This window comes from Callorhinus ursinus, unplaced genomic scaffold (assembly GCF_003265705.2).
Source record: "Callorhinus ursinus isolate GAN/ISIS: 27379988/994484 unplaced genomic scaffold, GSC_fseal_2.0 scaffold107, whole genome shotgun sequence".
NCBI lineage: Eukaryota > Metazoa > Chordata > Mammalia > Carnivora > Otariidae > Callorhinus > Callorhinus ursinus.
In genome coordinates, this window is record NW_027397169.1 from 42,221 (window position 1) to 55,575 (window position 13,355).

Below are 13,355 nucleotides of genomic sequence, written 5' to 3' on the forward strand. Positions count from 1 at the left end.
GCTGTTTCAAAAAACAGATAATCAAGTCAAAAAATGGGCAGAAGACATGAACAGAAACTTCTCCAAAGAAGACATGAAAATGACTAACAGACACATGAAAAAATGTTCATCATTAGCCATCAGGGAAATTCAAATCAAAACCACATTGAGATACCACCTTACACCAGTTAGAATGGCAAAAATGGACAGGGAAAGAAACAACAAATGTTGGAGAGGTTGTGGAGAAAGGGGAACCCTCCTCACTGTTGGTGGGAATGCAAGTTGGTACAGCCACTTTGGAAAACAGTTGGAGGTGCCTCAGAAAATTAAAAATAGAGCTACCCTATGACCCAGCAATTGCACTCCTGGGTATTTACTCCAAAGACACAGATGTGGTGAAAAGAAGGGCCATATACACCCCAATGTTCCTAGCAGCAATGTCCGCAATAGCCAAATTGTGGAAAGAGCTGAGATGCCCTTCAACAGATAAATGGATAAAGAAGATGTGGTCCATATATACAATGGAATATTACTCAGCCATCAGAAAGGATGAATACCCAACTTTTACATCAACGTGGATGGGACTGGAGGAGATTATGCTAAGTGAAATAAGTCAAGCAGAGAAAGTCAATTATCATATGGTTTCACTTATTTGTGGAACATAAGGAATAGCATGGATGACATTAGGAGAAAGAAGGGAAAAATGAAGGGGGGGAATCAGAGGGAGAGAAGAACCATGAGAGACTATGGACTCTGAGAAACAAACTGAAGGTTTTAGAGGGGAGGAGGGGTGGGGGGATTGGTTAGCCTGGCGGTGGGTATTAAGGAGGACACGTACTGCATGGAACACTGGGTGTTATACGAAAACAATGAATCATGGATCACTACATCAAAAACTAATGATGTATTGTATGGTGACTAACATAACATAATAAAATAAAATTTTTTTAAAAAAGAGTGTGAAAAGACAACCTGTAAATGGAAGAAGCTATTTGTAAAGTATATATTTGATAAGGGTCTAATATCAGAGTATATAAAGAACTCTTACAACTCAACCACAAAAATCAAACAACCCAATTTAAAAATGGGCAAAAGATTTGAACAGACATTTCTCCAAAAAAGGTGTGTGTGTGTGTATGAGAGAGAGAGAGAGAGAGAGAGCATATGAAAAATATTCAGCATCATTAGTCATTAAGGAAATGCAAATTTAAACCACAATGAAATACATTTCATATCCCCTAGGATGGCTATAATTTTAAAAATGGAAAATAAGTGTTGGCTAGGATGTAAATAAATTGGAATCCTTGTGGGAATCTTACAACGGTACAACCACTGTGAAAAGTACTTTGGTGGTTCATCAAAAAGTTGAACACAAGAGTACCATATAACCCAGCAATTCAGCTCCTTAGTATCTCCCAAAAAGAATTAAAAACAGATATTTAAACAAAAGCATGTACATGAATGTTCATAGCAGCACAATTCACACTGCCAAAAGGTGGAAGCAGCTCAAGTATCTATCAATGGGTGGGTGGATAAACCAAATCTAGTATATCCATACAGTGAAATATTATTCAGCCATAAAAATAAAGTGTTAATACATGCTACAACATGGATGAATCTTGAAAACATTGTACCAAGTAAAAGAAGTTAGACACAAAAGGTTACATACTGCATGATTTCATTTATATGAAATATTTCAAATAGGTAAATGCATAGAGACAGAAAGGAGATTAATGCTTGCCAGAGTGTAGGGGAAATGGAAAATGGGAGTAACTACTTAATGGGTATGGTGTCCCCTTTTGAGATGATGAAAATGTTTTGGAAATAGATAAAGGCAATGGTTTTTGCAATATTGTGAATGTATTAAACACCACTTTAAAGTGGCTACTTTTATATTATGTGAGTTTTATTTGAATAAAAAAGTCAGATTGTCAGATTGGATAAAAAGCAAGACCCAGTTATATGCTACTGCCTACAATAAATGTACTTTAAATATAAATATATAAACAGGTAATATTATGGAATAAAATATGCCATACTAATACTAGTCAAAAGAAAGCTTTAAAAGCTGTATCAACAAAAGAGAAAATATATTTAAGAGCTAGTATGATGTATCCATACAGTAGAATACTACTTGGTGAAAGAGAATAAGCTCTAAGTACCTGCAACAAGAATGAATCTCCAAATAATATCGCTGAGTGAAAGAAGTTGTACAAAAACAGTATATACTCTGCACTTCCATTTGTATAAAACTCTAGAAAATGCAACTAATCTATGGTAATAGAAAATGGATTGGTGACTCCTTGAAGAGGATGGGATGAAGGAGTGACAAACAAGTAGAAGGAAACTTTTGGAAGTGATGTGTACTTTCACTGTCTTAAGATTGGTTATCGTTGTAGAGACACATACATAAGCTAAAACTCATCAAATTTTATACTTCAAATATGTACTGTTCGTTGAATGTCAATTTTACCTCAATAAAGCTGTTAAAAGATGTGTTAAGTTGAATCTTGCCTCGTGGCTGGATATTTATCCAAAGGAAATTAAAATAAGCACGACTCCCCCCAAAATATTAAGTGCTTATTAACAAAATTGCCAGACCCTGGTCAACAGTCAGCATCTTAATAAAACTCAAAGTTAACAAATATTTTATAAATACTATTCAATTTTACCCCCATCATCATTCAAAGCAGTAACTCATATTTTCAAGAATCTGGTGGTTTTCCAGACATTGTCTGGGCCAACCACTATCCGAGCACACATGCGCGCGTGCGCGCGCGCACACACACACACACACACACACACACACACACACACACACACACTAAACCCACAACAGTGAGGAGGTCACTGCTTACTAGTCACACAGCACAGTGGTTTGGGGGCTGTCTTTGGCCTCAGAGTACCATGGGTTCAAGCCCCAGCTCTACCACTTTCTGGAAGTGTGACCATTTGTAAGTTATTTTCCTTTTTGAGTCTTGTTTATTTCTTATACATAAACATCATGATAGTCCCTACATCTCCAAAGCTGTGGTGAGGACAAAATAACATTCACTTAGCAGGTAGAATGGTCAATAAGTGCTTATTATTACTAGCATAATTATCAGTTCAACAAGGAGATTTCAGCTTTACAAAGCAGGGCCTTCCATTCATGTAAATAGTACTAAAGAACAGTGGGAAATATACTAAAAGTGACGGGGACTGCTACCCTTGCTTTCCACAAGTCCATGGGAGAAAACACTAACCCAACTAGTCAAGGGATCTGAAGAAGCTGGACAGACACTCAGCCTTGAATATAAGGCCTTAATGGCTGCACCACAAATTGGTGCTTTGGGGAAATGGAGGGAATGAAGGACCACTAGGATCACGCCAGCAACCCCCTGTGTGGTCATCACTTTGGCCTGAGCCCAGCTCTGCTGAGCACTTTGGCCAAAGCCATCAGCACCTCCCAGTTCCTCGGACTGTAGATAAGGGGGTTGAGAGTAAGGGTGACAAGGCTGTAGAATAGGGAGACCACGTTGTCCTGGAGTGGGCTATGGTAAGCACCCGGCACCACGTACATGAACACAACTACACCATAAAAGAGTCCCACTACTGTGATGTGCGAGGAACAGGTGGTGAAGGCCTTGTTTCGGGCCTCCTCTGAGTGCATGTGTATAATGGCCCCCAAAACGTGGCCATAGGAGATGGCAATGAGGGAAAGGGAAAGTACAAGGATCAGCACCCCCAAGGTGGACAGCGCCAACTCGTAGGCTGAGGTGTCTGCACAGGACAGCTTCAGCAGGGCTGGCACCTCGCAGAAGTGGTCCACAACGCGGGAGGCACAGTAGGGGAAAGTGCAGAGTGATGGAGGTCTGGATGGAGGCGTTGAGCACACCTGCCAGCCAGGAGAAGCCCACCATGAGCAGGCACACCTGGCGCCTCATGAGCACAGGATACTGCAGAGGGTGACACACAGCAGCATAGCAGTCATAGGACATGAGGGCCAACAGGATGCCCTCAGCCATGCCCATCAGGGTCAGGAAGAATATTTGAGCTGCACAACCCCCGAAGGAGATGGAACCTTCTCCCTGCAGGAAGTGGGATGCCATCTTGGGGATGGTGACCAGGGGAAACCCAACAACAAACAGAGAGAGCTGGTTGAGCAGAAAGTACATGGGTGTGTGGAGCCTGTAGTCCAGGCAGATCAGGACAAGCAGAATGGTGTTGCCCAGGAGGCCCATGGTAAACGTGGCAGCCACCAAGGAGAAGAGTTGCTGACGTGACCCTGAGTGACTGAAGAGGCCCACCAGAATGAAGTCAGAGGTCACTGATTGATTCACATCCCCCATGTTTTACACAACATACTTTTGCTGCAGGAAAGAGACAAAATGCAGGCAGGAATAAGACCAACTGCAACTGAGTTTCGACCCACGTGCCAACTGTCATCCCTTGGTAGTGGCTGCCTGGAGAAGTATTATGAAGTCACAGCTAGAATCAGCAGTTGGAAATGCCATGATCAATTAGTGATGTCTGTCATAGGCATGGGAAGGGAGAGCAGCAGCTTGCATCTCTGAACAAGATACTTGGCCATACCCCAGTGAAGAGCTACCCACTGACTCTTGAGGTCCAAACATTGAAGTCCCAGTCAAAGACAGTAACTTAGCTCCAGTAGAATATTTGAATACCTCTCCTCCTAATGGTCCTGGGTCCAAAGCAGAGGTGAGAGTCCAAAAAGGCAGGGAGGTAAAATAGAGGATGATGATGAAGCAATAAATCAAGGAAGAAAACAGAGAAAGGCCTAGGTCCAAGTGCCTGGATGAGAATCTGAAAGAAAGAGAAATTAATTATGAGCCTACACAGGGTCACATCGAGGATATGAATCTAGGGAGTGTGCGTCAAAAAGGGTGGCTATGGGTGACAGCAGGTTGGGGATGAAATGGCCTCGGGTTGGGTGGGGAAGGACAGTTGTCAGTGAGCTCAGCAATTATTGGTGACTTTGTTGTGTTGGATGAAGAGTGAACCTGTGAGCAGTCAGACTCAATTTCAAGTAAGGTACCAGGCCTAGAAGATTGTCTCTAACAAATATTGCCCGGATGAATGAGTTGGCCAAGAAAGATGACCATGGGCCAGAGGGAGCTACACATTTATATTTGGGAACTTAATTCTCTTGGCAACCTCTAAGCCCCCAGGAAAATCCAGCTTGCCCTGGAATACCATGCACCATCCACAACTCCCAACAGTGGACAATGCAAGACCAAAAGAATGTCTGTTGCCAACTGCAGGTAATTAGAAAAGCAACAAGACTGGCCATTTAAGGGCAAGTGGATTCTACTGAAGGCTTCACTGGAGCTCTTTGTCCTAAAGCTGCCATCCTCACTCAGAAGGCCTTCAAGCTGTTAATTATCCACCATCCTGATTTTCCTATCGCATCCTAGCTCCCAACCTACCATTCACCCATGCATTCAATAAAATTAGTCACAAGCTGGTCTGAGCATAAGACATTCAGAGGTGAATCACCCTAGGCAAGGTCCCCACTCCCTGTACCCCACATTCTCCATCAGGATATTGATGACAAGCGAGGAGATAAATGGACAAGATCTTTGTGACAGAGGGAAGTGAAGGAAGTGAATAAGATGTTCTGTAGGAAATGGCTGGAAACACCACTGGGCATAGACAGATGACCCATGCCCTCAGTATCTGAAGAGCTACTGTGAGAGGGATGCACCAGAACCAACTGCCTCATGCTACTGGAAAGTGAATTTTAGTGAGGCCATCTGGGTGGTTCACCCTAAAGAAGAACTCTCTAACAGTGAAATCCAACCAAAAATGAAATGGGCTGCCTCATTGGCAGCATTTTCTTTAAAGTCAGTCAATGGTATTAGGAAGTAAGACAATAGTCCTGTGGTTATAGAAGTTAGAGTTTGAGAGGGAAAGCAGCATTGATCAAATCATTTCAGAATAATCTAATCAGCAATATAATAGAGACACATGCACAATGCTGTAGGTACCCAGGGGATGGGGTGGTGTCAGAGAGGGCTTCAGAGAGGAAGGAGCATTGGAGCTGGGTTTTGAAGATCAGGTAGGAGTTTTACAGGCAGCCAGAGGAAGGAAAGTTGTTCCAGGCCAAAGAAATGGAGCACATATGATTTGTGATTAGGAGGGTGTATCCAGAGGTCAGATTAAAATGAGCTTGGATCCCAGCTCAACTACTTTGTAGCAGCATGACATTGTGTAGCTGCTTAACCTCAGTTTTCTCATCCATAAAGTGAGTGGCAGAAATATGTGTCAAGGCATAACTGTGGAAATTAAATAAAAGGATGAATGTTGGGGCACCTAGGTGGCTCAGTCAGATGAGCGTTCAGCTCTTGGTTTCAGCTCAGGTCATGATCTCAGGGTGCTGGGATGGAGCCTGGCATCGGGCTCCACACTCAGCACAGGGTCTGCTTGAGATTCTCTCCCTCCTCCTGCTCACGCTCACCCTCTCTCTCAAATAAACAAATAAAAATTTTTTTAAAAAAAGGATGAATGTTAAGAACTGACGTAGCAGGTGCTCAATAAATTGTAAATTATTATATATAATAAATGCAATTCATATAATTATGCACAATATCTATAAATTATATAATTGTTATAGAATTATTACTAATTCTCTAGATAGAAAAAGCATTAGAGATCACTGGCTGATCTCTGGTACTTGGCACAGTGCCAGGCACATAAAACATTCTCATCAGTGTTTGTTGTTATTAGTAGTAGTAGTAGTAGTAGTAGTATTGTTATTATTCAACATTGTGGCCTCTTCCATGGTCAAGCCTGACCCTGTCCAGCTCTGGCATCTTCTTTAGTGATGCTCTGATGCCCTCATCCATACTGTGTAAAAACCCACCTGCCCTTTTTCTGGCCTCTAAGATCCCTTAGCAGAGTCTTCAAAACCCCATTCATCCCCAGATCCATTGCCTTACAACAGGGTTTTTCCACTGTGGCATTATTTGAGGACAGATAATTTTTTGTCATGGGAAAATGTCCTTTGCATTGTATGAAGTTTAGCAGCATCCCCGGCTTCAACCCACTAGATACCACAGCAACCCCCAACCACTGCCCCTCGTCATGGAAACCAAAACTGGTTCCACATGTGGCCAGATGTGCCTAGTGAGGTGGAATCATCCACAGTTGAGAACCTCTGGTTTAGAGACAGGGCAATTGTAACCTGCACAGGTTTTACACAATTCCTCTTCCAGATGTTTATTCTTAAATTGGATTGAGCTCAGACCCAGCACAAATCCTGGGAGTACCTTACCATTTCCACATCTCCATACAGGAAAAAATAATAATTCTTGCAATTTCCTGCCATCTTATAGACAGTTAATCCCCCCAAACACCAAGTATCCCCACCAGTGAAATAGCTTTTACCACAGGCTCCTGTCAAGAGCTAGTTAAGCGTCCAAATGAACCTGGTCTTTCTCTGTCCACTCACGCATCACCACCCTGAAGAAGCTGATACCAACTGAGTATTGACTGTGTAGAAGGTATCTGGCTAAGTGTTTTACATGCTTAACACTATAATCTTCAAGTCCTGGAGATGCATGGTAGAGATGGTTGCACAACAATGTGAATATACTTAATACCATGAGCAATACACTTAAAAGTGGTCAAAATTGTAAATTTTGTTCTGTATATTTTATCACAATAAAAAAAAATCTATGGGTAGGCATTATTTATCTGTGTTTTTTGGATGAGAGGACAGAGGTTCAGAGAAGTGTAGTGACTTGCCCAGTACCACCCAGCAAAGAAGTAACAGCCAAAATTAGAACAAAATAGGAATCTGATTCTAAAGCGTCTGTTTCTCCCTTGACATTCTGCACACTCCCCCAAACACTGTAATAGACATTTCAGGATTTGTTGCAGATGTTCATATACTCAGTCCTATATGCCCCCAAATTTGCCTTTCCTTCTGGGATGCCCAAGTGTTCCCCCTGTTATACAAACGCCTGGGTTTTTGGGATCTCTAGCCAGCAGTTCCTCAGTGGCTGGAGAGTCTGGTTGTGATCCCCTTGTGTCCTGAGCTTTTGACAAACTCTTTCCCATCAAGACCTCTCTTGGAAAAGGACTGCCATCCATCCAACCTCCCCAACCTGCAAGTTAGACAGGCAGAGCTGGGCAGAGCTATCCACAACTCACTCAAACCTGGGCTGAATCATCTGTGACTCCTAAATCCGTACTTTTCTTCTGGGTTGAATAGAAGCACCTTTGGCCAAGTTTCCAACATGCAATTTTACCACTTTCTTTCCCATTATCCTCAGTAATGCCAAACTTGGGGCTGGGGGTCCCTTTGTTGATGCCAAGTGACCAGGGAAAAGACACTGGCATTATTCACTTCCTGTTGCCCATACAACTTTCATATTTCTCCACCATGACCAGGTGTGATCTGGGCCCTTGGTTACCTGCCTAATCAAATGACAGTTTGCAGGACATTATCATTTATATTGTTTAATACTCACCTCCAATCACACCAGCTGAAGGATCCACAGCAGAGCTTGCTCAATAAATGGTTGCTGAGTGAATACGTTCTCTAAGGGAAGCAATATTTTGGTTGGAACTAATGTTACTGACAAATGGGCTAAGGACGGGTATGTGACTTACCTAAACTCACACAGCTACTGAGAGGATAGGCTAGGATTTGGAAACAGTACATCCCTGGATGCTGCCTCTTTCTTGTAGTCAGTGCTTAGCTCCTGTATCCAGGAGGTCAGAACTGAGAACTCCTCTGGGGGATCACTGTTGTGGATGGCCGGTCCTCAGGAGGGAAGCTGAAGGTGCCCCCAACCCCTGCCAGATGGGTTGTTCTGGTACCAGCCCCTTGACCAAGGTCAGGTGCCCATGTGTGGCTGCTTCCAAATGCTTTTATGGAAGGTCAACATGAGATGACCTTCAACATGGATTGAACATGAACATGGATGGCCCTCTGCTGTCTAGAGAACTGGCCTTGGGTTCACAGCAGTGAAGACAGACAAGGAAAGATTAAGCATTCGGTAAAAGAAGACAACTGCCTGGAGGTGGGCAAATGTGAAAAAAGGTGGACAAGAATTCATCCTTCCACTCAATACCTGTCAACCTAGCTTGTCTATGGGAAATGATATCACCAGTTCCTCAGATCCATCCTGCCACTAATGTCTAATCTCTAAATCATGCCTGGACCCCCAATATCCCCACAAGCCTGGGTTCCATGTTCTCGCCCCCACTCACCAGGGTCTGTGGGTAGAGTGAAGGAGCTTTCTCAACACCCCTCATTCAAGAAGAGTCCCTGGTAAAAACCTCCCTGGATTCCAGCAACAAGGGTTGAACCAGTGCTGCCTCTATTTTTGCAGGGATAGATGTCATCATCTGGGGATGGGGGCTCCAGGGAGACCTGTTGCACAAGAAACCCCTCTGCGTCTCCCTTTCGGCAAGGGAGAAAATTAGTTGCAGTGGGAGCCTAGAGCCCCTGATATTTTGTCGCTGGAGGTTGTGGAAAAACATTTACTCATCTCTCAACTACAGGAAGGATGAGCAGCACTGATGTGGATAAATGAATGTGAGAGATGTCCAAGTCTTTTTGTTTGGATCTAATTAGGAGGAGGAGGAGATGAGGGAATCCATTGCTGCAAATGGATCCTTGCTCAAAAAAAAAATGTCCAGGAGATTTCTTCTGAGTTAAATAATGAGGCAGGAATGGTGGTAAAACAGCTAGGAGGCAGCTTCCCTGGGTTGTGATATTTCTTCCTCTAGACTCCATTCTTTAGGGGCCTCCAAAACTTGGGAGATGCAATGGTCCAAAAGTAGATGGTCTAGTGCCTGTGAGCATATTATACGTTCACAGCCGGAGTCAGGGGGAAGGGCAGAGACCAGAGAGCCAGTCTACCCTAAGCAGGTGCCCACAGCAGGAAATCACAGGCAAGTCTCCCAAGGCTGAGTGAATTACCAAGAGCGTTGCTGAAACCAAAACTGAGTCAGACAGGTGACAACCAGGTGGAAGCAGAACGGAAGCAGGAATAATGACATATGTTAAGGACTTGATATATAGTAGGCAACTACCAGCAAATTCCTTGTGCCATGACACCACACTCTACTCCCAAGCCCATGGCAGACATTAGCAATTGGTCTCATGGCTTTCTACTTCTGAGCATGTGTGGAGCTTCTCAGCTCAGCACACCATACAGCTAGACCTTACAAATTGGATTTGACATTCACCATGACATCTTTCCAAGCCGATTCTAGACCAGTACTCAAAGCATTTGTGACAGTCTGCTTGGAGATACGAAGCTTGCATCGGAAAGTTATTCAACACACTGCTCCCTTAATTGAGAAAGTCTTGCTCTGGAAGACATATCAGTTGAACTAAAGCTTAGCAATATTGTTAATTTATAGTCTGTTTCAAGGTCCTTTTCTCCTCAAGGGCCAATACCAGTTCATGGACTACACTTTGAGTAACACTGACATAGGCCATGAGTTCCTTGAGAGCAAGGCTCCTGCTATTATTCATTTCTGTATCACCGGTACCTAAAGCACATGGACACATGGATGTTTATTGAACAGGAAGGGCTGGAGCAGAGAGGAGTTGGGAAAAAGAAATCAAGATATGGAATAGTAGGGAGTGGGTCTTGAATCCTCAACATCTAGCATGTTGAACTGCATCAAGGATGGATGGATGGATGGATGGATGGATGGATGGATGGATGGATGGATGAATGAATGGATGGATGGATGGATGGATGGATGGATGGAACAAGCCATGCTTAAAGTTATTTATGGCTGGGCCATGTTGTTCTAAAGAACAGGGGAAGAGAAAAAGATGGCAAAGAAATTATTATTACTCTAGATGTGTGCCCCAAATATTAATCCTTTGCATACCACCTTCTTATTTTTTGCCATCTCTGTGTGCCACCTTATTTTAACAGGTGTCTCCTATTGAACATTAGTTATCCATTCCTGAAAATGAGATGAACATAAAACTGTCAACTGGGACTCTATTTACCATTATTTTAAATGGGAAAAGTTGTATTTTACATCAACCCCAAACTTTCAACCAATTTCCTGAACTGTAGCTAGAACCAGTAAAAAGCTTATGCAAAATGAACATATTTGTTTACAGTTATTTGGTGTGAAGTCATATTTCTCTATCGCTTCTTTTTCCAAGATTTCTTTCATTCCCTCAACTCTTTGAAGACTCACTGTAGAACACTGACCTTTGCTTTTGCCAAAATGTAGAAAGTGCTGGGAAAGCAAGTTCAGCACAAGCACACAACAGCAGAGAATGACTCACATTGAGTAAGATGCTATGATAACCTCTCTTGGCATTGGCAATACATGAGATGCACACTCTCCTTGGTTATCAGTTGGCACACTTTCTCTATACGTTGTTTTCTTTAAAATCTTGTATTTCGCTTGATGGAAATATAAACCTCCCCTGTGTAACCATGAGCCAGAAAACATTATACTGAGAGATACATACATTTTATGAAGTTTGGGCATTAACACCAAGAGACTTTGCATTCTGCTGGGAAAAGATTAACCAGGTGGTCTGATAGATAGTCTGCAGAATATACCTGTGTTTTTCTTGAATCAACTCACTTTTAGTTGTTTTTTGAATTGACTTAATTTGCCCTTTTTTGCTGACAAGCCATCATCACTTCTTGTCTTTGGAGGACAAAAGGCTAAAATTATGGAAATTGCTAGAAACTAATAATAAAACAGCAAGTCTTTTCTCAGTTTTTCTAACTTTTTACTCGAAAAATTTTAAACCTACAGAAAAGTGGAAGGAACATCCATATACCTTTCACCAATTGTTATTCTTTAGCCACCTTGCTTTATCTCTTTTTATGCCCATAAACACACACACACTTTTTTATTGAGATGAAATTCACATAAACCTAAAGTTAACCATTTTGAAGTGTACAATTCTGTGGAATTTAGTACATTCACAGTGTCATGTACCCATCACTTCAATCTAGTTCCCAAACATTTTCAACCTCCCAAGGAGACTCCATGCTCATGAAACAGTCACTCCCATTACCCCAGACTCTGGCAACCACCAATCTGCTATCTGTACCCACAAATTTTACCCATTTCATATCAATAGAATCATATAATATGTGACGTTTTGTGTCTGAATTCTTTTACTTAGCATAACGTTTTAGAGGTCCATCCATGTTGTAGCATGGTTATAGGCTGAATCATATCTCCTTAAAATTCATGTTGAAATTCTAATGCCCCAGGACCTCAGAACATGATTGTCATTACAGATAGAGTCTTTAAAGGAGTAATTAAGTTGAAATGAGGTCATTGGGGTGGGCTCTAATCCAATATGACTGGGGTCCTTATCCTCAGAGAAGATTAGCTGCAACATCAACAAAATGGTGGAATAGGAAGCCCCAGACTTTCTTTCCCACATGGACACACTGGTTCAACAGCACAGGGATCGATTCCCTTTGTGAAAAATCCAGAGACTAGTTGAGGGGCTACTGCACCCTAATTGAGCATGAGGCCAGCTGCATCAAAGCCAATAGGAAAGTACATGGCACCTTCTCCCCCATAATATCTCCCCCATGACAGCACCACACAACAGGAGGAAGCCCCCAGCTCCTGGCTTGTCCCTGAGAAGGGAAGGAAAGGACTGGACTGTAATCCAAAGTTCTAATGTCTTGAGGGGCTGCCTGAGGGACTGGTTTCTGTCTTGCCTGAGTCTGAGCACTGATGGGAAGGTGCTCCAGATTGGGAGCCACTGAAAACAAAGGTGATGATTTGGAAAGCATGCTCTCACTGGCCACAGACCTTTACCCACCTCAGCACAGAGCAAGTGGGGCACAAAACCCAAATCCTGGTTTCCTCTGGAGGGAAAGAATTAGAGCATTCATCCAACATTTGGGGTAGCTATCCAAAGGACTGGCTTCTGTAAGAGAGCTTTTTTTGGGAATCAACCAGCCCAAAAAAAGAAAACAAAACAAAAGATAAGCACAAACAACAACAAAATAAAACAAAACAAAAACTACCATTAAGAAAATCCCAAGGAAACAGCCCAACCAGATCACCCTAAATAGAAAACCAAAGTATAAACAAAACTAACTCATGTCCACAGAGCTTCCAATCACCTTTTTACCCAATTAACCAAACAGTATCTCACACAAGAGACAGAGACCACAACAGTCGCACTGAAAATGAAAGCACTTGGGAGAGAACAGACTGAGGGAAGAAGAAACGAAAAAAGAAACTCTTAGTAACTTTAGAGCTATAACTGACTAGAACTCAGAGGTATAACTAAAAAGACAGTATCTGTGAAGCAAGAAAAAGATTTTTTTCTTTAAAGAACAAAAAGATGTTAGGGGCACCTGGGTGGCTCAGTCGTTAAGCGTCTGCCTTCAGCT

General features: G+C 42.5%; 1 protein-coding gene across 1 annotated transcript; it reads right to left on the reverse strand.

The window, feature by feature from the left end:
• Positions 1–3,370: 3,370 nt before the first annotated feature.
• OR2Z1 (olfactory receptor family 2 subfamily Z member 1) lies at positions 3,371–4,310 on the reverse strand. The gene is given in 2 exon segments (XM_025863319.1): positions 3,371–3,814; positions 3,816–4,310. Coding segments are annotated over 2 exon segments (939 nt in total).
• Positions 4,311–13,355: the final 9,045 nt, after the last annotated feature.